This window comes from Mustela lutreola, chromosome 1 (assembly GCF_030435805.1).
Source record: "Mustela lutreola isolate mMusLut2 chromosome 1, mMusLut2.pri, whole genome shotgun sequence".
In the NCBI taxonomy this organism is placed as follows: Eukaryota; Metazoa; Chordata; class Mammalia; order Carnivora; family Mustelidae; genus Mustela; species Mustela lutreola.
In genome coordinates, this window is record NC_081290.1 from 57111151 (window position 1) to 57136948 (window position 25798).

A 25798-nucleotide genomic window follows, 5' to 3' on the forward strand; every position below is an offset into this window, starting at 1 on the left:
CCAGGTAGTCTTTTTAAAAAAGAGTGTGTCAACAGGAACTTGAGGCAATTCTGTTCGCAGTGGGCCACAAGAAGAGTGAATCAGCTTCCTCTTGCTTCAGCGGAAGGGTTTGGCATACAGTCATGAACACTTCACTTGTGACCCAGATTCCTTTGGAGGGGGTCCTTTGGAGAACACAGATGTACATATACTGTAGTCAGAGTTCTGGCAACAGCCAAATGCCTCTCAGATGAGAGTTCGTGTATTTGTTTTTTTCCTTAAAGACCAGACTTTGTGTAATTTTGGATTGAGGGCCAGAGAGTCTCATCCTAAATTTCTGTTCCTTTCCTCAGATAAACTTTAACTCTTCTCAAGTGGCATAAAAATCACTTTTATTACATTTAAAAACATTTACTATGATTTTCGTATGAACAAAGCTCCATGCTAGGCAGAGAAGTTGGTGAGGGATGTAGGAAAATGGGAAACAGCTGTAGCTTAGAGCATATGCCTTGACCACTCCCTGTGGGTACTCTGGGACTCAGGTAATGTTAAGCACACCTAGAAGACCGGTAGGATGGCCCCGCAAAAAGTTTTAACAAATTTGCTGGGTAACTTAAGCAAGGCAGATCATCTTAAGGGAAAAAGAAATGAGTTGGATGAGTACTAAAACCACTGCTGGAGTGAAGAAGGGATTCTGAATACGATGTACCTCAAATTTGTCCTGGCTCAGACCCCTGAGAGTGTATCTGGTCCCCAGGGAACTAGAGGCAACCCTACTTCTACAGTATTTCACAAGGAAGAAGGCACCTAAGTTCATGATGACCATTGGAATACAGGGTTCAGAGGAAGAATGGGAGAACCACAGTGGCACATTTGTCATGTGGGGTAGCAGTATAGCTACAATCGGAGAGAATCTGCTACTGAGCATGTGGGAGACATTCCTGGGGAGTCAGGAGCATGTTGCAGTATGGTGGATTTTGCTGATTTTATAAAAATGGATTTTACAGCTATAGGTCCTATACTTGCTAGAGGAGCAATGAATCATTAAGATTAACATATTAATGATATCTTGACCTCATTTGTACCTGTGGGCTCTTGGGGCCTGGGATATATATAATTATATAAGGATGAACAAAAGTGTCCCTACTTTTACAGAGGGCCCACTTTAGTGAGGGAACAGACACATTCATATCAATGAAAATAAAATGCAATGTATTTGCCATTGTAAATGAAATACTGCACTGGATGCCTTATTGAACAGCACATAGGAGTATATGGGTTCTATTCTGTAGAAATTGGGGTGCCATTACATGTTTTAACTAAGGCAGAGTCATTTAGCTTATCTATGTTTTAGAAATACTTCTGGCTGGTCTGGTAGAAGGATTGAATGAGAAGAAGCAAAAATCAAGGAGACTTGTTCGATCAGGTCAATTGGGCCTAAGTTAGGTGTGTATCAGAATGACTGGAGAAGAGGGGGTGCATCAGAGATGTTTAAGAGGACTATGTATCTTATTAGATATTGAAGTTATGGAGAGTGAGAGCTTTTAAAATAACTCAAAAATCCTTAGAGGCAGTATTTCCTTTTTAAAAAAAATTTGTAAGAAATTTCTACACCCAACGCGAGGTTTGAACCCAACCACAAGATCAAGAGTCATGTGCTCTAGCCCTTGAGCCTGTGAGGCACCCCTCGAGGCAGTATTACGTGCACTAAAAGATACAGGGTCTGGGACTATACTGCCTAGATTTGAGTCATGATACTGATGTTCCAGGGCTGCCTTGGGCAAATTACACATCCCGTCCATCTCCTTTCATTTGTAAAATGGGGATGATCATAGTACCCATACTTCATACAGTCATTCTGTGGGAATAAATATAATTTAATGTAAAAGAAGCCCTTAGGAGAGTGCCTGGTACCCAGGTTTGTTTACTATCATTATTCTAGCTAGGGTAAGTAACTGGATGAGCATCAGTAAAAGTCACTGAAATGAAAATACAGAGGACTGGCAAACTCAGAGGACAGAGAAAATGCTGAGTTCATTCTTGGACGTACTGAATTTAGAGTTTCTGATCCATGGTAGTCACATACTGTTTGTTGAATACTAGTAGAAATGAACAGGGTTTTCCTTTAGAAAGTGCTTTGATCATATACGAGATACTGTCATAAGCTCTGTACATGTATAATCTCCATTCTCACACAGTCCCTGTCAGATAGGTAGGATTATTTCCATTTTAGTTTATTTAGCAGAATAATGAACAGGGTTGCAGCTTAACAATATTAACAAAGGCCACATTTCCAGAAAGTGAAAGAAGTTCTGATTTATTCTGCTGGTGGTGAGTGAGAAAGTAGACTGGTTGAGATTGGAACACAGACACTCTGATTCCAAAGCTGGTGTACTGAATCACTATGATGGCTTGAACTATTTTGAAACCTTTGACCCCTAGTGTCTCTCTCTCTCTCTCTTTCTCCTTTAAGATTTTATTTATTTAGGATGCCTGGGTGCCTCAGTTGGTTGAGCATCTGCCTTCGGCTTGGGTCATGATCTGGGATTGAGTCCCATATCATGTTACCTGCTCAGTGGGGAACCTACTTCTCCCTCTCCCTCTGCCATTCCTTCTGCTTGTACTCTCTCTGTCTGTCAAATAAATAAAGTATTAAAAAAAAAAAAAAAGACTTTATTTATTTATTTATTTATTTATTTATTTGAAGTAAGGGGCGGGGAGTGGGTAGGAGCAGAGGGAGATGGAGAAAGAGAATCTTAAACTAACTGTGCTGAGTGTGTAGCCCAGGGGCTCAACCTCACAACCCTGAGATCATGACCTCAGCCAAAATCAAGAGTTGGGTACTCAACTGACCAAGCTACCTGGGCACCTCCCCTCCCCCCGTTCCCTGAATCTCTTAATACTAGAGTCTATTAAGGAATGTCATCCTATTTTATAAAGTGTTGGATGTTTAATAATAAGAATATCTGTAATTTATTCTATGGCTATTATGGGTTAGGTATTACACATATATTGTCTTTAATCTTCACAATACCCCTTCAGCATGTTATAATAGGTATTTTAAAGCAGTGGAAACTAAGGCTCAGAGATGTCCAAAAACTTGCCAAGAGTTGCATAACTACTGAGAGGAGAGGAGAGATTTGAGCTCAGGTCTATTTATTCCCAAAGTCTGTACTATTATCTTCCAAATTTAGCTATATTACATTTAATATATCATGTCACATTTTTCAAGTGACACCACGAGTTCCATGAATTCTACAACCATGTTATCAAGTTCAAAAAACAGTTTTAATTATGGAAGCATAATAACAGGAATACTATTTTTCAAATTTCAGTTACATAAGAATCATATACAGAGCCTGAGACTTGATCCCAAATGTATCGAATCAAATGTTCAAAGGTTGAGTCTTAGAAATCAGATCTTTAAAAGGACCTGATATGGTTCTAATGAAGGTTCTCCAAGGACCATGTTTTGAGGAATGTTGCAAGGATGGGGTTGGTTCAGGTACTCTTGGCATCTGAGCTCTCTAGGTGAAATCTTTTTATTTTTTGGAAAAATTTTTCTTTTAAGATTTTATTTATTTCTTTGTCAGGGAGAGAGAGAGAGCACACATAAGCAAGGGGAACTGTTGGCAGAGGGAGAAGCAGGATCTGCTCTGAGTAAGTAGCCTGATGTGGAACTTGATCCCAGGACCCTGGGATCCTGACCTGAGCCAAAGGTAGATAGATGCTTAACCAACTGGGCCACCCAGGTGTCCCTGGGTAAAATCTTATGGCACTTTTATTGCCAGTACCATAGCTTATTACCTCTAAGTTATTATTTCAGATCTTCTATTGTTAATTTAGCTGATTGCAAGCACTTAGCTAAGAAACATGAAGCCATGTGCTCTCTGCCTCATGTTCTGTCAATATATTATTTCCCACTCCCTTCGCACCTTTTTCACGGATGAAACTCCCAGCAAAGCTGTATGGAAGAACTTGCACTTCACAGGAAATTAACTATGATAGCTATGTAGAGGAAGAGCATTACAGCATGGTGAAAACATCAGACCTGGCTTCGAGTCCTACTTCTGCCCCTTCGAGCTTTGGTTCCAGTAATACTGGTTTGGCAGAACCTACTTCACAATGCTGTGAGAGAATGGGGTGCCTGGTGTAGAGTTAAGATCTCAATAATTGGTGGCTATCATCAATGCTTAATACACCCTTGTGTTTAGAGAGGAAGACCCTAGAAGTACTATGCTGTATGCAAAGAGAGGGTTATCGTTTCTTCTGAACTGCTTCACTTAGAGGTTGGCAAGATTAAATGCATGTAAATCTGTAATTGTGAATGGAACTAATCACAATAAAATGCATCACACGTAAACTAATTACAGTTAGACTAGTTACACAAAGAAAATAATGGTTGGGTAAAGGTCAACTAACTCTTGATAGACTTATCTGAGTGGTTGGTGATTGATTTCCCATAATAGGTAAGCAGTTGTCTGGGAGAGTCCTTTTTGCATGTGGAGATTATATGTATTAATTACTTATCCCCCCTTATCACTCTCAAAATTGTTCCAGAAAGGGGAAGTGATTTGCCCAAGGTCCCATGGGTAAGGTAGGCAGTGACAGAGGTAGAATTAGAACTTTGGTCTATGTTTTATGTATTAACTAGGCCATTAAAAAACAAAAAAAGCTATTAGTTAATGGGAAGCAGAGGTGTGTATGACCTGTTTCTTTCTGCTGTCAGCATTTAAAAATTTACCAGGAGTTGCCTTATATAACTCCAGATACTGTGTTTTGAGTTTATGAGGATTTTAAAAAACGTCAGTGGTAGGAGGAAGAAAACAGAACCAGTACTTCCATAAATCCCCCCCCACACCCATGGGGATTAAGCAATTGCCTGCCAGATTTCATCATTACAATAAATGTAAGCCTGACAATTTACAGGAAGCTTATCGGTCCTTTCCGTTCCAGAAACTTGTGATGCTTTTCCTCACTACATGGTACAAACAGCTGAATCAAATTGTCTTTAAGAGTAGCCACCTTTCCCTCAGGCTATATACACTGCACCATCCTGTTCCATGCAAGTTAGCCCATAATAGGGCCTTTGATTGAAAGTCAAGCAGTTGGTGCTGACTTGGCAATATTTACTGAGAACAAAATAAGTGACACAGGTATGTATGTTTAAGAAATGGAAGGCTCTTGTCTGTTTGGAATTTTTGCAAAGAAACATTATGAACCATTATACACATTACATGTTCATATTTATAATGAAGCAAAATCTGGTCTTAGCATTATCTGAACTACTAATCTTCAAAAGGACTGAGACCATTCTGTATTTGGACACCTATAGTTTATTGTGTAGCCCGTATTCTTTGCGCGGTTACTTTTGGCTCCAGTTCAGAGATTGAGAGCACATATTAGTCATTTAGTTTGTTGACATAAACTAATGACAAACTTGTCTTTTGGTGTAGAGTTAAGTGCATGTTCTAGGATGAGTAAGACATAGATTTATAGCCCTGATTTTCCACTAACTGGCTCTATGACCTTGGACAAGTCAATAACTGTCTAAACATAATTTCCCTTTTTTGCCAAGTGAGAAAAAAATAAAACCTTCCACATATAGTAGTTTTAAGGATTATACATGATAATTCATTGAAGAATTTATAGTGCCTAGTACATAGAAAGACCTTAATACATTTTAATTACTGCTTTCTTCTCTTTCCATCTATATATTTTTCTTTCCTTTATTCCTTCCCCTACTCTGTTTTTCCTCATTTTTATTTCTATCAATTTGTTTCCTTTTTCTTTTATGCTTCTTCCTCTTCTCAGTTCTTCTGTTATCCTATGTCTTTGTACAAGTCCAAGCAATTCTTTTTCTCGTATGTGAGACCCCCATCTCTAGGGGAGACAGGGCCACCCCTTGAAAAAGGGAACAATAAGTCGTGTCTGTATTCCAGTCTGATGCCTTATCCTTTTAGTCAAGAATGGGAAGCATGTGTTCCAAAAATGCAAACTTGAAGTTCTGGAAAGGGATACTGAGGCTCACTGTGGACAATGAACAGGGTCAATGAACAGGAAAATGCCCAATGTGGCAGATATCCCCCAACTCAATCCCTTTCCGCGGTCCCCAACCCCGAATTTCTAAGATCGTAAAAAAATTATTTATTTATTTATTTATTTATTTATTTATTTATTTGTCAGAGAGAGAGAGAGGGATTGCAAGAGAGCAGAAGTGGTCTTCCTTACTGAGCAAGGACGCCTGATGTGCAGTCCCAGGACCCTGAGACCATGACCTGAGCTGAAGGCAGATACTTAAACATCTGAATCACCCCGCATCCCCAAAATTTCTAAGACTTTTGAAAGATCTGGCAGCAACTCTGGAACCCTGGCTGGCTCCGGAGGTCTTGCCCAGGTTAGGCAGGTCCTATGGGTGTGTCATGCAGGAAGTGCCACAGGGGCTCGGTGGTCAAAGGATTAGAACCCAGCTAGAACTCACTGGAATGGGTTTCTTGGGACAAGTGGGGAAGCCCCACGTCAGAAGAATAGGACCGTGAGGAGGAAATATAGGCCAAGTTCTCCAGGCACAGTTATAGCAAGCATGCTTGTGTTCTCTCTGTGGGGTGGGGTGGACCTCAGACACTGGATATAGCTCTGTCATTATGATCTTATGGTGATTAATGTTAATTAAACCAAAATCTTTAAAACAAAAGAAAACCCAATTTTGTTTTTGTTTTCTTTTCTTTTCGTTCGTTCTTTTTTTTTTTTAAAGATTATTTATTTATTTGACAGAGAGAGAGAGAGAGAGAGCGCGTGCACAAGCAGAGGAAGCAGCAGAGGGAAAGGGAGAAGCAGGCTCTCCACAGAGCACAGAGTCCCACGTGGGGCTCCATCCCAGGACCCTGGGATCATGACCTGAACTGAAGGCAGATGCTTAACCAAGTGAGCCACCCAGGCATCTCTAATTTTGTTTTTCTTTCTTTCTTTTTTTTTTTTTTTAAGATTTTATTTATTTGACAGAGAGAGACAGTGAGAAAGGGAATACAAGCAGGGGAAGTGGGAGAGGGAGAAGAAGGCCTCCTGCTGAGCAGGGAGCCCGATGTGGGGCTCCATCCCAGGATGCTGGGATCATGACCTGAGCCGAAGGCAGACGCTCAATGATTGAGCCACCCAGGTGCCCCATATTTTGCTTTTCAAATACAAAGTTAGGGGGCATTTTTTGCTAAAATTTTATTATTTATTTATTTTTAGAATTTATTATTTGAGAGAATGCACACGCAGGAGGAAGGGCAGAGGGAGAGGGAGAGAGAGAATCTTTTTTTTTTTTTTTTAAGATTTTATTTATTTATTTGGCAGACAGAGGTCACAAGTAGGCAGAGAGGCAGGCAGAGAGATAGGAGGAAGCAGACTCCCTGCTGAGCAGAGAACTCGATGCTGGGGCTCAATCCCAGGACCCTGGGATCATGACCTGAGCTGAAGGCAGAGGCTTTAACCCACTGAGCCACCCAGGCTCCCCGGAGAGAGAGAATCTTAAGCAGTCTCAATGCCCATCTCATAGCTCCATCCTCAATCTCACGACTCTGAGATTGTGACCTCAGTGGAAATCAAGAGTGGGGTGCTTAACCCACTGAGCCACTCAGATGCCCCCTTCTAGCACCTTTTATTTTTTATTTTTTTAAAGATTTTATTTATTTGATAGAGGGAGAGAGAGCATGAGAAGGGAGAAGCAGACTCCCCAAGGAGCTGGGAGCCTACTGTGGGACTCTATCCCAGAACTGCAGGATCATGACCTGAGCTGAAGGCAGTGGCTTAACCACCTGAGCCACCCAGGCATCCCCTTTTAGCACCTTTTAAATGTATTTATAAAATACAATTATCAGATTATAATGTGTCCATTTCTGTATTTCTGACATTAAAAGTAAGACATGTTCATTTAAAACATCAGAAAGAATAGAAAAAATGCAAAAGAGGGAGGGAATCACCTATAATTCTTATTACTCAGAAGAGACTTATTAAGATTTTTCCTCATTTACTTCCTATCCTTCATATGCATTCTATAAACATGGTGTGGATTATAGTGTAAGCACAATTTTGATCCTACTCTTTTCAACTAACATCGAACCAGACCCATTTCTCCGTGTTATTAGAACACTGTCCCTTCCCTCAAAGATCCTTCCAGTCCTATGGGAAAGATGATTGTGGACCAAAGGGCAGTGTACAAAGAGAAACCAGAGGTAAAGCAGATGTATAAAACAGGTTAGAAAAAAATTTTAAGATAAATATAAAATGGCTGTGTAATTAGCACTGTTGCTATTGATTATTTATAATCAAACATTTTTTAATAATATTTTTAAAGATTTAAAATGTATTACCTAAATTCTTTTAAAAAATTCTTATTAATAATTTTTTATAACTGTAAGAGCAATAGGTGAATGTAGTAAAATATTAAAACTGTACCAAAGGGTACATATTTAAAAAGTATTTAACCGCTTCCCATCCCAGAATCCCTGCTTACAAATTTCTATTTTTATTCTAGAAACATACTTTTTCTTTTTCAACACAAAAGAAATCATATTTAACAAAATGTTTTCTACATTATTTTTTTTTACCTTAGAAAATCCTGGTTTCATTCTGTATCAACAAACATAGATATATCTTGTGCTTTTTATTTTTTATTTTTTATTTATTTATTTTTTTTAAAGATTTTATTTATTTATTTGACAGAGAGAAATCACAAGTAGATGGAGAGGCAGGCAGAGAGAGAGGGAAGCAGGCTCTCCGCTGAGCAGAGAGCCCGATGCGGGACTCGATCCCAGGACTCTGAGATCACGACCTGAGCCGAAGGCAGCGGCTCAACCCACTGAGCCACCCAGGCGCCCCTATTTTTTATTTTTTAAAGATTTTATTTATTTATTTGACAGGCAGAGATTACAAGTAGGCAGAGAGGCAGGCAGAGAGAGAGGAAGCAGGCTCCCCGCGGACCCTGGGATCATGACCTGAGCTGAAGGCAGAGGCTTTAACCCACTAAGCCACCCAGGCGCCCCTATCTTATGCTTTTTAAACAGATGTATATTTGCCCATTGAATGAATGTGCTATAGTTTATGTATCTGATATCCAGTATCCTACCAAGGGACATCTAGTTGTTTCCAGTTTTTTGTTTGTTTTCTTGTCATTAGACAAGAAGTTTTGTTATATCTTTTTTTTTTTTTTAAGATTTAAAAAATTTATTTATGTGACAAAGATCACAAGTAGGCAGAGAGGCAGGCAGAGAGAGGAGGAAGCAGGCTCTCCGCCGAGCAGAAAGCCCGATGTAGGGCTCCATCCCAGGACCCTGAGATCATGACCTGAGCTGAAGGCAGAGGCTTTAACCCACTGAGCCACCCGGTGCCCCAGTTTTGTTATATCTTTGTGACAAACTTTTCTTTCCATAGTGTTACAGGTTGCATTGTGTTCCCCTAAAACTTGTATGTTGAAGCCGTAACCCTGAGTATCTCAGAATGTGGCTATAGTTGGAGATAGGTCTTTCTAAGAGATAAATTACATGAGGTGGATATAGTGGGCCCTAATCCAGTGTGACTGGTGTCCTTCACACAAAAAGTATATTAGGACATAGGCATAGAGGAAAGGCCCTGTGAGAACATGTGAGAAGGTAGCCATATGCAAGCCCATGAGGGAGGCCTCAGAGGAAATCGAACATTCTGACACCTCGATGTTGGACTTCAGAACAGTGAGAAAATAAATTTCTGTTGTGTAAACTGCCCAGTCGGTGGTATTTTGTTATGGTGGCTCTAGCAAACTAATACGCACAGTGACTCATCTATAATTATATAGTGAACACGAATGGGGAATTAGCATTCACTATTTAAATTTAAAAAAGAAAGCAAGGGTTTGGGGCAAACTGAAGGTCTATATATATTTCATTTTTTGAAGGCTGTTTACATATAAGGTATCCTAAAGGAAAATGAAAATAAAGAAAGAAAATTAGCATCTGAGATTGCATTTCAAGTCTGGCTATACTATCTTTAACAATGCCCTCAAGCCTACTGAAACCTGTACTCCTTGATCAGCCTAGCCTGCTGCAGCAAAATGTTGATTGGCTATTTTGACTGACAGTGAGGATGAATTCCAATACTGAGTTAAGACCGGATTCCAGCTGTTTTTGCAACAGCAACATTCTTTCATTGCTTGTTTTCAGAGCTCACCCCCTATTGGGGAAAGTGCTGTGTCACTCACATAAACAGAGTTAAATGCCTTAGAATTGACTTTCCTTGACCACTAATCCTTTCCAGGGCCCTCAAAACTAGGGTTGGAAAATACTAGTGAAGAGGCTTAATGTCATATTTTTAGGTCACCATGGAATGATTTGGCATCTTTTTTCCCCCATGTGGCATGCAGTTTTTCAGAGAGAATGAGAGCAGAAAGAAGTAACCGAAGATACACCAGGCACCATATGATGTGGATTTTCATTGCTCTGTTCACCTGCCTATCTGGTTTCCCTGTGGTAGCTGATAGCTAGATGGTCTCTTAGAACTTTTCTGTCTTATATGAGAAGAAATCATAGACAGGTGAGTAAAGACAACCTTGGCCTCAGTAACAGTTCCTGATTGGCTGAGTTGCAGCAACCTATAATGACACTCCACTGATCAATGCCTTCTTTCTGGGGCTAAAGGTTAATGTAAATCATTCATTTGTTCTTGATATAGCAGATAATTAATTGCTACATTGCTCAACATATGGAGCTAATGTTAACAGCTTCCTTTAGAGGGAAGAATGACCCACAGGACTTATTTTTTATCACTTTATTTCTTTCATTTTGTCATCTAAAACAAATTCCCTGAGATGGCCAGAGTCCAAAGGGGCTGTTATTACTGTTGAGCTGACTACACAGCTTCAAATTCTAGGTTACAGCAAAACTGTCCGGATGGATTTTTTTTTTTTTTTTTATTGTTGTGAAACACTTATTTAATGTGCTTGCTTCTGGAGGTACTACGTGAACAACACAGACACAAATAAGTATTGAGAAATAGAACATGGTGTATTGAAAGTTAGTTAAAATGAGGAAATTACAGAATACACGGATCTTTCCTAAATCTTTCTTTCTTTTTTGTTTTTTAAAGATTCTTATTTTTAAGTAATCTCTATACGCAACATGGGGCTCGAACCTATAACCCCAAGATTGAACGTTGCATGCTCCACCAACTGAGCTAGCCAGGTACCCCCGTTTCTTTTTTTATTCAATAGATATTGAGTCCTGGGACACCTGGGGGGCTCAGTCCTTAAGAGTCTGCCTTTGGCTCAGGTCATGATCCCAGGGTTCTGGGATCGAGCCCTGCATTAGGCTCAAATAGATACAGAGTACGAACTGTATGACAGGCATTGTTCTAAGTGCTGAGCATAAAACAAGGTGCATGTTCTCATGGAACTCATTTCTTCATATAACTGGTTCAGCTGAGGTCTGATTCTACATTTTGAGACAGCTGGAGTGAAAGATCACAGTGAATTAAAGAAATAGAGCAGAAATAAGAAAATGTCTTCTGGGGGATAATAAAAAACACAGAAGTAAAGCCCTAGTGAAAGAGCAGAGTTTAAAAGAAAGAAGAGAAAGGGGAAGAGGATGACAGAGATTAATATATATTCTATTACTTAAGTGTTTTTTGTTTTTTTTTTTTAAAGATTTATTTATTTATTTATTTGACAGAGAGACATCACAGGTAGGCAGAGAGGCAGGCAGAGAGAGAGAGAGGAGGAAGCAGGCTCCTTGCCGAGCAGAGAGCCCGATGCGGGACTAGATCCCAGGACCCTGAGATCATGACCTGAGCCGAAGGCAGTGGCTCAACCCACTGAGCCACCCAGGCGCCCTCTATTACTTAAGTGTTAAATACTATTTCTTTTCTTTTCTTTCTTTTCTTTTTCTTAAAGATTTTTATTTATTTATTTGGCAGAGAGAGAGTGTACAAACAGGGGAAACAGCCTTCCCCACTGAGCAGGGAGCCCGATATCAGGCTTGGCCTCAGGACCAAGCTGAAGGCAGATGCCCAACCAACTGAGCCACCCATGCGTCCCTGTTTCTTTAGGACAGACTGCATAAACTACATCTCTGTATGCCACACAACTAATACAGAGCTTGGGAGGGTAATACTGGACTTAGATTCATATGGCCAGATTATTCTGTTACTAATCTGTGGGATGCTAGGCAATTACCAGAATGTCTTCAAGACTTAGTTTCCTATAGGGCTACCTCACAAAGTTGTTTCATTTAATAATAACAGCTTACAGGCAGTACTTACTATGTGCCAGGTGCTAATATAAGCAGTTCAAATATATCAAGGCTCTTAATTCGTGTTACAGTGCCATAAGGAGGTATTTGTCTTAGCTCAGACTGCTAAAATGAAGATACCACAGACTGGATGAAACAACATAAGTTTATTTCTCATGGTTCTGGAAGTTGGAAATCCAAAATCAGGGTGCCAGCATGGTGAGCGCTCTCTTCAGACTTGCAGAATGACGATTTCTCCTCCCATCAAGTGGTGAAGGGGAGCTAGCTCTAGGGACTCTTAGAAGGGCAAGAATCCATCAAGAGGGCTTTAGAAGGGCAACAATCCATCATGACTTCATCTAATCCTGATTACGTCCCAAAGGCCCACTCCTTATACCCGCACATGGTGAAGCAAGGGGATTTCAACAAATGATTCTGAGGACACAAGCATTTAGTCCGTAGCGGTTTCGTCCCCATTTTCTACATGAGGAAGCTGAGGAACAAAGACTTCATGCCGCTTATTCAAAGTTCTACAAGCAGTAGCGGGCAAAACCAGTAATTTAACTTTATCTCCAGTCTGTGCATTAGAAATAAACAGACGCACTCTACTGCAAGGCTCTTTCTCACCTTCTACTCCACCATTTCTTGAATATTCATGAAATCCCTATGTAGTTATGGAACTATGATAGATAATAGGGATATAAGGAGTGAACAGAACGTATTTGGTTCTTGCCTTTCTGCAGTTTATAGTTACTAAGCAAATAACCAAACCTTCAGGTTCTTAGTCTTTCCTGTTTTCTCCCATTTTTCTTGGACTCCCTTAGTTCTCCAGGCAACAGATTGAGAGTTGATCATGATCAGTAAAGCCGGTAACAGGGTCTCCCTAGGGACGGCTAGGGCAGGGGGAAATTGACCTGTGGGCAGGGAGTGACCTTTTTCCTAGCAGTGACGTTGCTCATCTCCTTTCTCTGCGAGTCTCGGCTTAAAATGGAAGTATGTGTACCAAGTTTCTTTCTCGCCCTGCTGTGATAATTCGCCCTTTCCCCCCACCACCTAAGGCCTTTCTGACATCCCTGACCAGGTGTTCCTGTGCTTGAGGTACATTCTTGCCTCCTTGATCTCCAGGGCACATTTTTCCTTCATTCCTTGGAAGCTCCAGATTTCACGCTGCCCTCCCCTCTGGCCTGCGCTGGAGGAGATGGTGCCTTGCTCCCAGACCCAGCCTCGGCGCTCCCCGAGAACAGAAGGGCGGCCATTGTCCGGTCTGCTCACGCGGCAGGGTTTCTCTGTGGGTGCTGAGTTCTCAGAGCCTCAGTCCTGGTCCACCCATTCTGGGAGCCTCTGACCAGCGGGCAGGCAGGTCAAGCCCGCCACTCAGGAGTGGCAGGGGGGCAAAGGGCGGCCAAGGAGGGCCCGGTGGGGCACAGAACAGCCACATGGGCAGTGGGCGTCACTGCCCGCGGCGCCCAGACGAAGGTCCTGGCCGGAGCTCGGCCATTGTGCTCGGCTGCCTCGGCCTCAAGGCCTGGTGGGCGTAGCAGCAGCGCTGAGAGCGCCCCCAAAGTGACAGCCCATCCCTTCAGATAATGTGTTTGATGTTGTGAAACAAATAGGGTAAAGACTTCGTTTCTTTCCTCGGCAAGCGAAGGGACCAAGAGACGAAAAAAGCGGAGGAGGTGGGCGAGAGCGCGAGTCGCCGCCGCGAGCCTGGTCACGTGGCCCTCAGGGACCGCATGGCGGCGGCCCGCGCGTCCCCGCGTCCCGGCTGGCGGAGTAGGCCGGGCGCGCGCGCCGACGGGGCGGGCGCATGCGCAGGGGGGCGCGCCGCCTCTGCCCCGCGGCGAGGGTGTCTATGGAGAGGCGGCGGCCGCGGCTGCTGAGGCAGAGGCTGAGGCAGTGGCGATGGCGCCCTTCCCCGAAGAAGTGGACGTCTTCACCGCCCCACACTGGCGGATGAAGCAGCTGGTGGGGCTCTACTGCGACAAGGTAACGGTGTGCAGAGCCTCTTGCTCCGGGCAGCGCGGGCCAAGAGGAGGAGCGGGCCGGTCCCCGGGCGGCCTGGCCTGCGCCGCGCCCGCAGCCCCCGGGGCCGCGGCGCACGGATTGCCGCCTGCGCAGCTGTCAGCGCCGCGCTCGCTCCCCGCACCTTCTCGGGGGAGCCCGCGCCCCGACCCGGCTGGCGGCCTCGGACGTGCCCTCGGGGGCCGCGGCGCGGCTCCTGCCCGGCTGCGTGTCCCTGGCGGAGGGCCGCGTTCCCTCCGGCCGCGCTGGGCCTCCGACCCCTGCCCCCGCCCACTCAGGGAGAGAAGCTCCTTGGCGCCCTACCGACCTTCGGGGACCCCGGGCCGGCCACCTGCGCTGGGCTTCCTATCCGCTTCGGCAGACCGTTTCTGCAGCTGTCCCCCGCCTCCCCCAGCAGCACCGCCCCTCATCCGGCTCCCCGGCCCGTCTGGGGGCTCTCGAGGCTCTTTTTGCAAACACCCATCCATCCTCGGAACCTCCAGCTTATTTCCTGCCTCAATGGGCAGCTTCTCTCAACCCTGCTCATTTTACGCCCCAGCTTTTCACTGGCTTGATTGGAAAGAAAACCCAGGTTTCTCGGTCTAGGGACTGCAGAAGCTTCACTTTTCGTTTATGGTTATCTTTTTCCTCGCAACTTTTATTGTCCTGGAGCATTTACCCGGTGTAGATTTTGTTATAAGACCGCCGTTCTCTTGGAATTCTTACCGTGGGCTCGAATACAAGGGACCTCGGAAAAAGTTAGGTTTAACTGTGAGAACCTTTTTGGAGTGTTAATTGGTGCAGCATTAACTGAAAAAGGACTTTTCTGGAGATGGTGCAGGACCTTTTTAATGATTTTAAAGCAGTATTAAGCGTCCACATTTTTATCAGTTTTACGTTGGGGGGGGAAGTCCACATATATCCTGAAAACTTCAGGCTGTCCTGTCTCGTGTAGAAATGAACCAAATAAAAAGCATTTAAACAACTATTGTTTAAGTATAGAAGTCAGCTCTGATGAATTTTCAGAAATTACATAGCATTAAGCAGAACCACTGTTGAGAGAAAAGAGGGGTTCTTACAGCTCAGGGTAGTTGGAGGGTTCCCACAGTGTTCGTGCTAGGCCACATTCAAAACCAACTCTTTAAAACGCATTCACAATCATCTTTTCCTCCCTCCATTTTGAAAATTAAAAAATACCTGGTTCAGATATACGGGTTTAAACAGGACAGTCCAGGACCATGATTCTCAACCTTGGTTGCTGATCAGAATCATCCTAAAGGCTGTTAAAAATTCCAGTGCCCAGACCACTGAAAGTCAACCTCTCTCAGGGTAGGACCCAGGCATCAACTGTAATTTAAAGCTCCTGAGGGGAGTCCAGTGTGCAGCCAAGGGTGAGAACCATTTATCCCGGAGAAGCATAAGGAATGGGCAAGCCATAGCTTATGCTCTGTAGCCCTACATTTTTTTGAGATAGATTGCTGTAGTGTTTTTACTTCCTCTGGCTTTTGAACTTAGTTATTCTGACAGTATTCATTAATTGCAGGAAATTAAAAAATGGGAGGTTTATTACTTTCTGAAAATTGGGAAGGGAAAGTTAGTGAGGACTAATGGAATAGGAGTTCATCTCTGCAGTTTAGACTGGAGAGCACCTGAAATTGTTATGTAAATTTTTGTGCCTGTGTACACTTTGCTAGGGAGTCTGTGGCTTTCATCAAATGATTGTGACTCTTCCATAGTAGTTAAGAGTCACCGTTTTACTTAGTTATGTGATAGATTAACCAGCCTCATACGGTGCCATTTTTTTTAAAAAAACAAGACCTCAGTCAAATAAGATTCTTTTCAGTAAATGTTTCCTCTTGAAGTATTTAAGAAAGCAGTTTCAATTTGACATAAGCCTAAGTTAAAATAATCATTAATTCTTAATTACATATAGTTAATGATCTTGCTGTGTATCTTCATCAAGGAAATTAAAAGTCCCGATTTTCCAAACTGTGGATTAGAGACCAAGGTGATTGAGGGGGCGAAAAGTGTATAGGAATTCTACATCAAGATTTCTTCTTGATACTGATAGCTAGTGGAAATCTCTCCTAGGATGTCCTTTGGGAGCTACAGTGGAGTAATAAGTGTTTAATGCTGGCCGAGTAATCTTAAAAGGACTGTTTTTGTATCGTTTGTCATCTGAAGTTTTGCCTTCACCATCATTCGGTTTGTAAAGGCCATGGATGTTCAACCCAATAGCCCACAGTAGAACTTTATAAAATGAGAACTAGTTTTTGTACTCAAACTAAAAAAGATAAAAGGTATGTTATTTCGCTTTATTCTGAATGTTAATTCGGAATGTCAAGTAATTGTAAAGTGGTCAGTTTTATTTCCAGTATCAGACTTTTCAAGTACAATATATTTTAGAAGCATCCATGTATTTACTAGCATCAGCTCAATCATTTGTATGCTCAGACTAGTTTACCTAGAATAATTTATTCTTGTAGGACATTTTAAATATTGCTGTGTAATACCTAATTTAATCCTTTGCTCATGGATTTCCTCTTATATAATGTTTTATGGAAAGATTTTCCCCTGTTATCCAGACAGTAGTCCTTGAGGTAGGTAAAGGAGGGGGTATTTCTGTTAAATAGCTGGGAAGTTGTAGGCTTAGGTTAGCTAGACCCAGTTTACAAAAGCAGTTAGTTACAAATTTAGACAGAAACCCAAGTCAGGATCTTGATTTCCAGTTTAATTTTCTTTGTATGAAACCAGAGTAGTTTTTGAAAAAATTTTTTGGTTAAAAGTCAGTTACGGGGGCGCCTGGGTGGCTCAGTGGGTTAAGCCACTGCCTTCGGCTCAGGTCATGATCTCAGGGTCCTGGGATCGAGTCCCACATCGGGCTCTCTGCTCGGCGGGGAGCCTGCATCCCTCTCTCTCTCTCTCTGCCTGCTTCTCTGCCTACTTGTGATCTCTCTCTGTCAAATAAATAAATAAAATCTTAAAAAAAAAAAAAGTCAGTTACGAAATTTTTTTCTAATTCACTGACCTTCCAGATTGGGATGATTTTAGTGAACATTTCATTGGATGACGTCTTTTTTCCAGTTTACTCCGATTCTTCAGTGTTTCCTCTAGTCCTCAAAATTCTGCCAGTAAGTGTGGAGTCTACTGTCTGTTGGCCTTATGTTGTGTCAGCCAGCATTGGTGGTGCGATGTGGGGAATTTACAGTCTTAAAATTGTTCTAAGGTGGAAATCCAAATGCAGTATAGTAGGAGCAGAGGGAAGTATACAGTTAGCTGTATATTAAAATGTCAGGAGTGGTCTTAAGATTTCCTTCAGCTGAGTTCTGAGAATAAAAAGTAAGTGGTGGTTTTAAGGATGTGTATAATACAGAGATTCCTAGACTTACCTATAAGTCAGTTAAAAGTTTTTGAAGTGGTGGAGGCTGTTATAGAGTGCCCAAGTTTTTCAGGTAGTGATATTAAAAGTCCCATTTGGTTATTATTTTATAAATAAGGGACATTTTTATGACAGAAGTCCTAGGAAGGAAATAAGCTCGTAATAATTAGATTATTTTTTAAAATTGAGTGGGTATAGCTTTATGAAGAATTTAGTTTTCCTTTTTTTCTCTTTCTACATACCTATAAAAACTCTAGTTGACTGGAATTGGGAAGACCGGTTTAGAGACAATATTGAATGGAGAACTAGGAGAGGAAGGAGAAGGGAATTCAATGAGTTCTTACTACATGCTTACGTTATTTCTTTGAATCCTCATAGGAGCCCCATGAGACAAGTATTACCCATCATTCAAAGACGAGGAAACAGACTTAGTTATTATGTAACTTCCCAATTCAACTGGTGATTAGGAGAGCCTGAATTTTAATTATAGGATTCCCCCCCCTTCTGAAGCCCTTGTTTTTTAGTATTACCTTACTAGTTCTGTTACTTACTGTTTGTTATATGATTTTATTTGAAACATTTCACGTGTAGGCCATAGTTTTTTTCTATCTGTAGACCAGATAGTTTGACCTTATTGGATATAAGTTTCCCTTGATTGAATCAAAGCATTGTTGAAAAGTAAAATTTATTTGGGATAATAGTGTTTGGGTTTTTGTTGTACTATTTTTCATATCTATTTTGAAACTTAATCTAGTCTTTAAGTCACACAATTTTTTGAGTCACTTTGAAGCCAGGTTGTAAGATTTTAGGTTGTGGAGTGAGACAGAAAGTTAGTTATAAATTTTTTTTAAATACAGGAGATATCATGTCACTGGTTGTTACTGTTATGTGTGTCTTGTTCTATATAGGTTCATTTTTGAGTTTGCCAAGCATCAGAGTATACAAGTTTGTAGGTCATACATACAAGTTTGTAGGAACTTGTATATCCTCCTGTAGGGCAGTGTTTTTCATAGTGTGTCCTTTAATCCATTAGTGGGTCATGAAATCAATTTTGTGGGTCAGAAACAGCATTTAAAAAAGGGAAGGCAGCTATGCCATCAACACCGATAGAAACAGCGTTTAAAAAATGAAATGGGAAGAGTAAATATTAGAGTACATCACAGGGTAGAGAGGGAAATAGTGTTTCCAGAAATTTGTTTGAAGTATCTGTGATGTGTGTGTCTAGGTTGCACTGTATTTCAGACTAAAGGTCATAGTTAAACGTGTTTGAAAAACACTTCTTTAGAGTAGCATTTCTCAACCACAGCACAGTTGACATTTTGGGCTAGATGATTTTTTTTGTGGCCGCTGTCCTGTGCAATGTAGGATGTTTAGCTGGATCCCTGGCTTTTACCCACTAGATGTCAGTATCACTTCTGCAGTGGTACCAACCAAAAATGTCCTTGCCTATTAGTTCCTAGAGGGTAGTGGGGGGTACAGAACCGTCCCTTGGTGAGAACTATTGCTTGAGAGCAAGTATTCATTCTGACAGTTTTTACTCTGTTGGATGTGGAAGGATAGCTTTATGATTGGGACTAATACTGTATCTTGTGGAAAGAATGTAAGTTTTAGAGCCCTAGAGATTTGATCTTTGTTTTGTTGTCTACTGGTTGAATGGTTTTGGGCAAGTTATTTTTTCTCAGCCTCATCTCTTCATCTGTAAAATGGGAATTTTAATACCTACGTAATCTTAAAATACTTAGTATAGTACATAGTGTGTCTTAGACTTCAGTATGTCACAGATCTTAATGTCTAGGTTTATTTTTGTGTCACTGAAGTTTGTATGTTTGAATAACTTTGTAGAGGCAAACAAAATTTAAAAAATTCATATAAATAGATTTTTATTTTTAATTTTTTTTTTTTAAAGATTTTTTTATTTATTTGACAGAGAGAGATCACAAGCAGGCAGAGAGGCAGGCAGAGAGAGAGGAGGAAGCAGGCTCCCTGCTGAGCAGAGAGCCCGATGCGGGCCTCGATCCCAGGACCCTGAGATCATGACCTGAGCCGAAGGCAGCGGCTTAACCCACTGAGCCACCCAGGCGCCCTAAATAGATTTTTAAAATGTTAAATTGCTTGTGGTGCTCTGGTTATCTTTTAGCTGCTAAATTTACTGACTTTAAGGTGCCAGGTTGAAACAGTTGCTTATTTAAAGTGGAAATACAGTGATTTGTGTGGTTTAAGTACTTTTTTTTTTTTTTTTTAATTTTATTTATTTGAGAGAAAGCATGAATAGCGGGGAGGGGCAAAGGGAGAGGGAGCAGCAGACTCCTGCTTAGCAGGGAGCATAATGCAGAACTCCATCACAGGACCCTGGGATCATGATCTAAGCTGAAGGCAGATGCTTAACTGACTAAGCCTCCCAGATGTCCCAGTATAAGGACTTTTTTTTTTTTTTTTTTAAGATTTTTAAGATTTCAGGGAGAAAGAGAGAGCGCGCCTGCAAGTAGGGGTGGCCGCAGAGGGAGAAGCAAGCTTCCTGCTTTGCAGGGAGCTAGATGTGGGGCTTCATCCCAGGACCCTGAGATCATTACGTGAGCCGAAGGCAGATACTTAACCGACTGAGCCACCCAGGACTTCTAATGATAGTTTCATATGGGCTAACTATATAAATAACAGAAAAACCCAAGTAGGGCTTAATACAGGTTAGGTTTTGTATTCTTTAGATATATTATTAAATTATTACAAGAACCCCGTGAGGTATTTAATATTATTAGCCATATTTTACACATGGAAGAAACTGAGGTACAGAGCAATTTAGAGACTTGCTGACAGAGATGGATTTGTACCTAAGTAATCTGGCTCCGGAGTCAGCACTTTTAGCCACTAAGCTGGATTGACTATGAATAATGTAGAGTCAGTCCTCTTATACATCTTACTGGGTTTTCAACCTATAGTATGAGCCTTGTCTTGATCTTAGCTTGTTATTAAATCTGAAGATTTTGTAACAGTCCAATGAGAATGTATGCAGAATTTCCTGCATGCCTTTTAAAATGTTAAGTCATATGAGGGTTTTAATATATTTTTTTGCCATGCTTTGGTTTTTGTTTTTTAAAAAATTATATAGCTAATATCATGTTTTCTTTAGATTAATCTCTTATTTCTACTAAGACTTATTTTAATTAAAAATTTAATTTTTGAGATTAGCCTCTAGTAAATTTTATGTGGTCTTGTGTAACATTTCTTAGGATAAAATCCACAACATTGGTTTAAAGAAATCCATCCTGCCTGCTGTTTTTGTATGGCTCAGGAGTAAGAATGATTTTTACAATTTTAAATAGTTGGAGAAAATCAGACGAATAATATGTTTTAATATGTGAAAATAACATGAAATTCACATTTCTCTGTCCTTAGATAATCTTTTGTTGGAATATAGCCACACTCATTCATAGACTGCTTTTATGCTACCGCAGCTAAATTAAATGGTTGCTGCAGACAGTATGCTCTGTAGATCTTGAAATATTTACTATCAGGCTCTTTACAGAAAAAGTTCTTTTTACAGAAAAAACTTGTTCTAGATAATTTACTTATTGTGGCTACCGCTCCTTGTGTTAACTTCCCTTCACTAGAATGTAAGCTTCCTAAAGGCAGCAATTTTTTTCACTGATGTATTTATCCTGAGTACCAGAAGCAATGCTCAGCTCATAATAGTTGCTCATTAAATATTTGAATGGAGTAAACAATGCATGAATTTATAAAAATGAATGATTAATTTTCAAAATGGTGAGAGCTATGCTTAATGAGCACCAATTCATTTTAATTTCATAGCAACCATGTAAACTACAGATGTTGTTGTTCTCATTTAACACCAAGAAGAAAAGGTAAGACATTGAAGGAGGAAAGTAACTAACCCAGGATTACAGAGCTAAGTAAATGATAGAATTGGGATCTGCTCTGGAGTCCTACAAATGATTTTTAATACCTAATCCATAGTGCACCATGACCTGAGCCGAAGGCAGAGGCTTTAACCCACTGAGCCACCGAGGTGCCCCTTAAAATGACTTTTGAAACTGGAGTTGAGTTGATATAGTAGTAGAAGGTAGATTTAATATGGCAATGGAGGTAATGGAGGATTTTAATATTATTTTGAGCTTTAATTTGAATCAGGTTTTTTGATAAGATGTATGCATTTAAACATGAGAATTTAATTTGCCATTAAATGTAAAAAATTAAAATTACATACAAATAGTCATTTTCTTTGGTTGAACAGTAGAGTTAAAGAATATGACAGTGTATACATTTCTTTGCATTTTCATTGATTTGTAGCTTTCCTTCAGTCCTTTTGCTAGGTTTCAGTGTTATACTATTACAGTAGCTCTACCTCAGAAAAGTATGTGATTTCTTATATAAACTGCTAAGTGTTTATGCCATTTTTCTTAAGATAAAACCCCCCAAAACTAGTTCCCCTGAAATTGTCTAGTAATATTCTAATAGCTCAGTACTTTATAATTATTTCTGTAACAGATCAGACCCCTCTTGATATTAAAGTTTAAATAAACTATGAGAGTATTTTAAAATTTTTATATTGTAAAAGTAATATAATAGCATAAAGAATATTTGAACAAAGACAAAAACACTTACATGTTATCCTAACACAACTGTTTTAGAATTTCATACAACTTTATAGATTGTGTGTATTTTTAGTATGAATACAGAGTAATGAAATTTTAGGTTTGGAGGGAGTTGGTCTAATCCCTTTTGTTTAAAGAACTTATGTGGGGCGCCTGGGTGGCTCAGTGGGTTAAGCCACTGCTTTCGGCTCAGGTCATGATCTCAGGGTCCTGGGATCGAGTCCCGCATCGGGTTCTCTGCTCAGCAGGGAGCCTGCTTCCCTCTCTCTCTCTCTCTCTCTCTCTCTCTGCCTGCCTCTCTGCCTACTTGTGATCTCTCTCTGTCAAATAAATAAATAAAATCTTTAAAAAAAAAAAAAATTTAAAAAAAAATAATAAAAAAAAAAAAAAAAAAAAGAACTTATGTGATATATTGGTGTACCGTCATTTACCTGTATCATCAAGCCTTCAGAATATAAATCAGTATCTTCCTGACCTAGTGTACTTTTTATTATACTTTTATAATTTGTTAATTTATGAATTTCTCTTATTTGTACTTGAACCAAGTGTAAGAGAGGTATTCTGCTATGTACAAAACTAAATAGGAATGCATTTGAGTATTTTTTATAGATGCATATTTACATATACTTATTAATGCTTTTATTTTTAAATTTTTATTCAGCTTTCTAAAACGAACTTTTCCAACAACAATGATTTCCGTGCTCTTCTGCAGTCTCTGTATGCTACTTTTAAGGAGTTCAAAATGCATGAGCAGATTGAAAATGAGTACATTATTGGTTTGCTTCAACAACGCAGCCAGACCATTTATAATGTACATTCTGACAATAAACTCTCTGAGATGCTTAGTCTCTTTGAAAAGGGACTGAAGAATGTTAAGGTGAGTTACAAAAATGGGTATTTATCACAGTTTGTGTCATTTGCTGGTATGTCAGCAAAAAGTATTAGCATTTTATAGTAAACGATGTTACGTTATAGAAAATATTCTGACACTTGTTAAAAGACCATAAGGAAGACTTTATTCAGGGGATTACTACATTGAGGTTTTGCAGTAGGGGTGAGAGATTGGACTCTCAACTCTGAATATATCAAGGAAAGCTGGGGATTTATAGCCGAGGAGCAAGAGTGGGGGTCAGGAAAATTACTAAGAGGAAGCGTCAAGGCTATGGAGAATCTTGCTAGACTGACTGAAGAGGGTTTTTGCTGAAGGCAGCAGACCAGGCTGATAAGATATTGAGGGTGGATAGATATTGAGGATGATAAGATGCCTAAGGTAGAGGGATTTTTGCTAAACTGACTCAGAATGACTTTAGCTAAAACTGGACTAAGTGGGCCAAGGACAGAGCTTACTGTTGAGGCCTAGTTGAGAAGGGGGCTCAGAGGAGTCTGTCTCAGGTTGATGAGAATCCTTGTCAGTTACCTCCTCATTACCGTATATAAAATTTTATAGTGAGTGCTCTTCCCCAAATCTTAAAGTTGTTTTTGTAAGTCGAAATTTTAATTACCATAGAATTTTCACTTTCTGGTAACATTTGTTCAACTCTTAAAGCTATAATAAATGTAGTTATTGGTGACTAAAGGTGAGATTATTTCTAAGAGTGAATACTTTTATAAATTTTATTTATTGAAAAATTGAATGTTAGTGATAATGTGTATTTCCTTTCCATATTTTAGGGTGCAGGGATTGTTAAACAGGACAGTTTTTAATTGTATAACATAAAATTAGCCATAGTTGAGTATAGTTTAGGATAATGATATAAAAAGACTTTCCTTTTCAATTATATTTACATATTATAGAAATTTGAAATTTGATCTTCATTTACAGCTCCCTTCTGGCTTGGTGAAGCATAGACTTAAGTTGTAACTGTGTCAAACCCCACACACACTTTTCACTTACAGATTTATATTCTAGAAAGACTGTTCTGCAGCAAGGAGGAGAATGGGTTGAAGGAAGAGACAGGACTGAGGCAGGAAGACCATTCTCAAAATTATTGAAATAGTGTCTGGAAGAAGACACATTAGTAACTGCTTGGTGGGAAAGTGGGTGATTGGGTAAGGGTAGAGTACTGGGTAGTGATGGAAGAGAGATTTACTTTTTATTGAATACTTCTTTGTACTTTTTCAGTTTTATATCATGTTGATATATTACCTGTTTAATAAAATGATTAAGATCTGAACTAAAGTAGTGGCTAGTAGAGATAGAGGGAAGGGGACAGATGAGAATTATGTAGGATATGTAATTGGTAGCATGTATGGCATGCATATATAGGGGAAGGGAAAGGAGAAAGAGAAAGGAAGTAAAAATGAGAATTGAGCCTAAAATTCGAGGGAATATAGAAAAGGCTTGGGGAATAAAAAGATTCATCTTGGATATGTTGGATTTGAACTGGTTGTGCAGTCCAGGTGGGTATTTGTTAATAGGAGGAGGTGTAGATGGGTTTTAGGGTGAGAAGAGTAATTTGATTTGGAAAAGCAAATTTGATCATTTTTAGCAGGTGAAGTGGAACTGGAAGCCACTTGGGATGCTTAGGGAAAATGTATAAAATCTTCAGAGAATAGGACTTTGGATGAAATATTGGGAAGCAGTTGAATAAATTAGTAAATAAAGGAGGAGACTCAGCAGGGATACAATATTCCTATATTTTAAAAGTTTTATTATTCTGTAAAATTCCACATGTTTTAACTTGAGAGGGCTGATGTAGAAGTGATAGCTGTTATAGAGGGAGGAGATGGGATCTTAGTTCATCTGAGAAAACCTTTTAGCTGTTGTTCAGAACTAGACTGATATACTTCAAGATGTCTTGAGCCCCTTACCTAGAGGTATGTTGATATCTGACCTTTTGAAGTAGACATGGTCTTCCATTAGCATAAATATCTGTTATTGGCATAACAGATGTTGTGGATTGTGTATTGGAGGGTACATTGGATGAGTATGAAGGTACTCTGGTTATCGAGTCCATTAAGCTCTTGGAGACTGCTCAGACATAGGTTAAGAAAACTGAAACATAGAAATTATATAAATGTATACATTAGAAATTAATAGAAGTTTTGAGCAAATAGTTGCTATTTTTAGACTTTTTATGACCTTTTAAAGAAATACTAGATCACATTACTAAAAATTCAGGGTTCCTTTGCAAGATATTTTAAGGACATCTTTATGCAACAAAAAATACAGAGACCACTTTGCTGTTCTTCAGTCTGTTTTTTCCCTGAGGTTTTATGTTGTACCTTCCTAGGATCAGTACAGTATAAATAATGAAGCAACATTTTTATAGAATATAATTATTTTTATGTTTCTAGAACGAATGTGAGCAGTTAAATTATGCAAAACAGCTGAAAGAGAGATTGGAGGCTTTTACAAGAGATTTTCTTCCTCACATGAAAGAGGAAGAGGAGGTAAGCATAATTTTTTCTTCCTTGTGATTTTGACTTATACAATTTTTTTTTTTTTTTAAAGATTTTATTTATTTACTTGACAGAGAGAAATCACAAGTAGACGGAAAGGCAGGCAGAGAGAGAGAGAGAGAGAGAGAAGCAGGCTCCCCGCCGAGCAGAGAGCCCGATACGGGACTTGATCCCAGGACCCTGAGATCATG

The 25798-nt window shown here is 40.1% G+C and overlaps 1 protein-coding gene across 1 annotated transcript in view; it reads left to right on the forward strand.

Annotated features, from left to right (window-relative positions):
* The first annotated feature begins 14021 nt into the window (after nt 1–14021).
* FBXL5 (F-box and leucine rich repeat protein 5) overlaps nt 14022–25798 on the forward strand; it is a 42974-nt gene continuing 31197 nt past the window's right edge. The window contains exons 1-3 of the mRNA XM_059165203.1: nt 14022–14204; nt 22867–23082; nt 25503–25598. Coding sequence (XP_059021186.1) covers nt 14121–14204; nt 22867–23082; nt 25503–25598 — 396 coding nt within the window. The 5' untranslated portion in view covers nt 14022–14120. The remainder of the gene's footprint in view (nt 14205–22866; nt 23083–25502; nt 25599–25798) is intronic.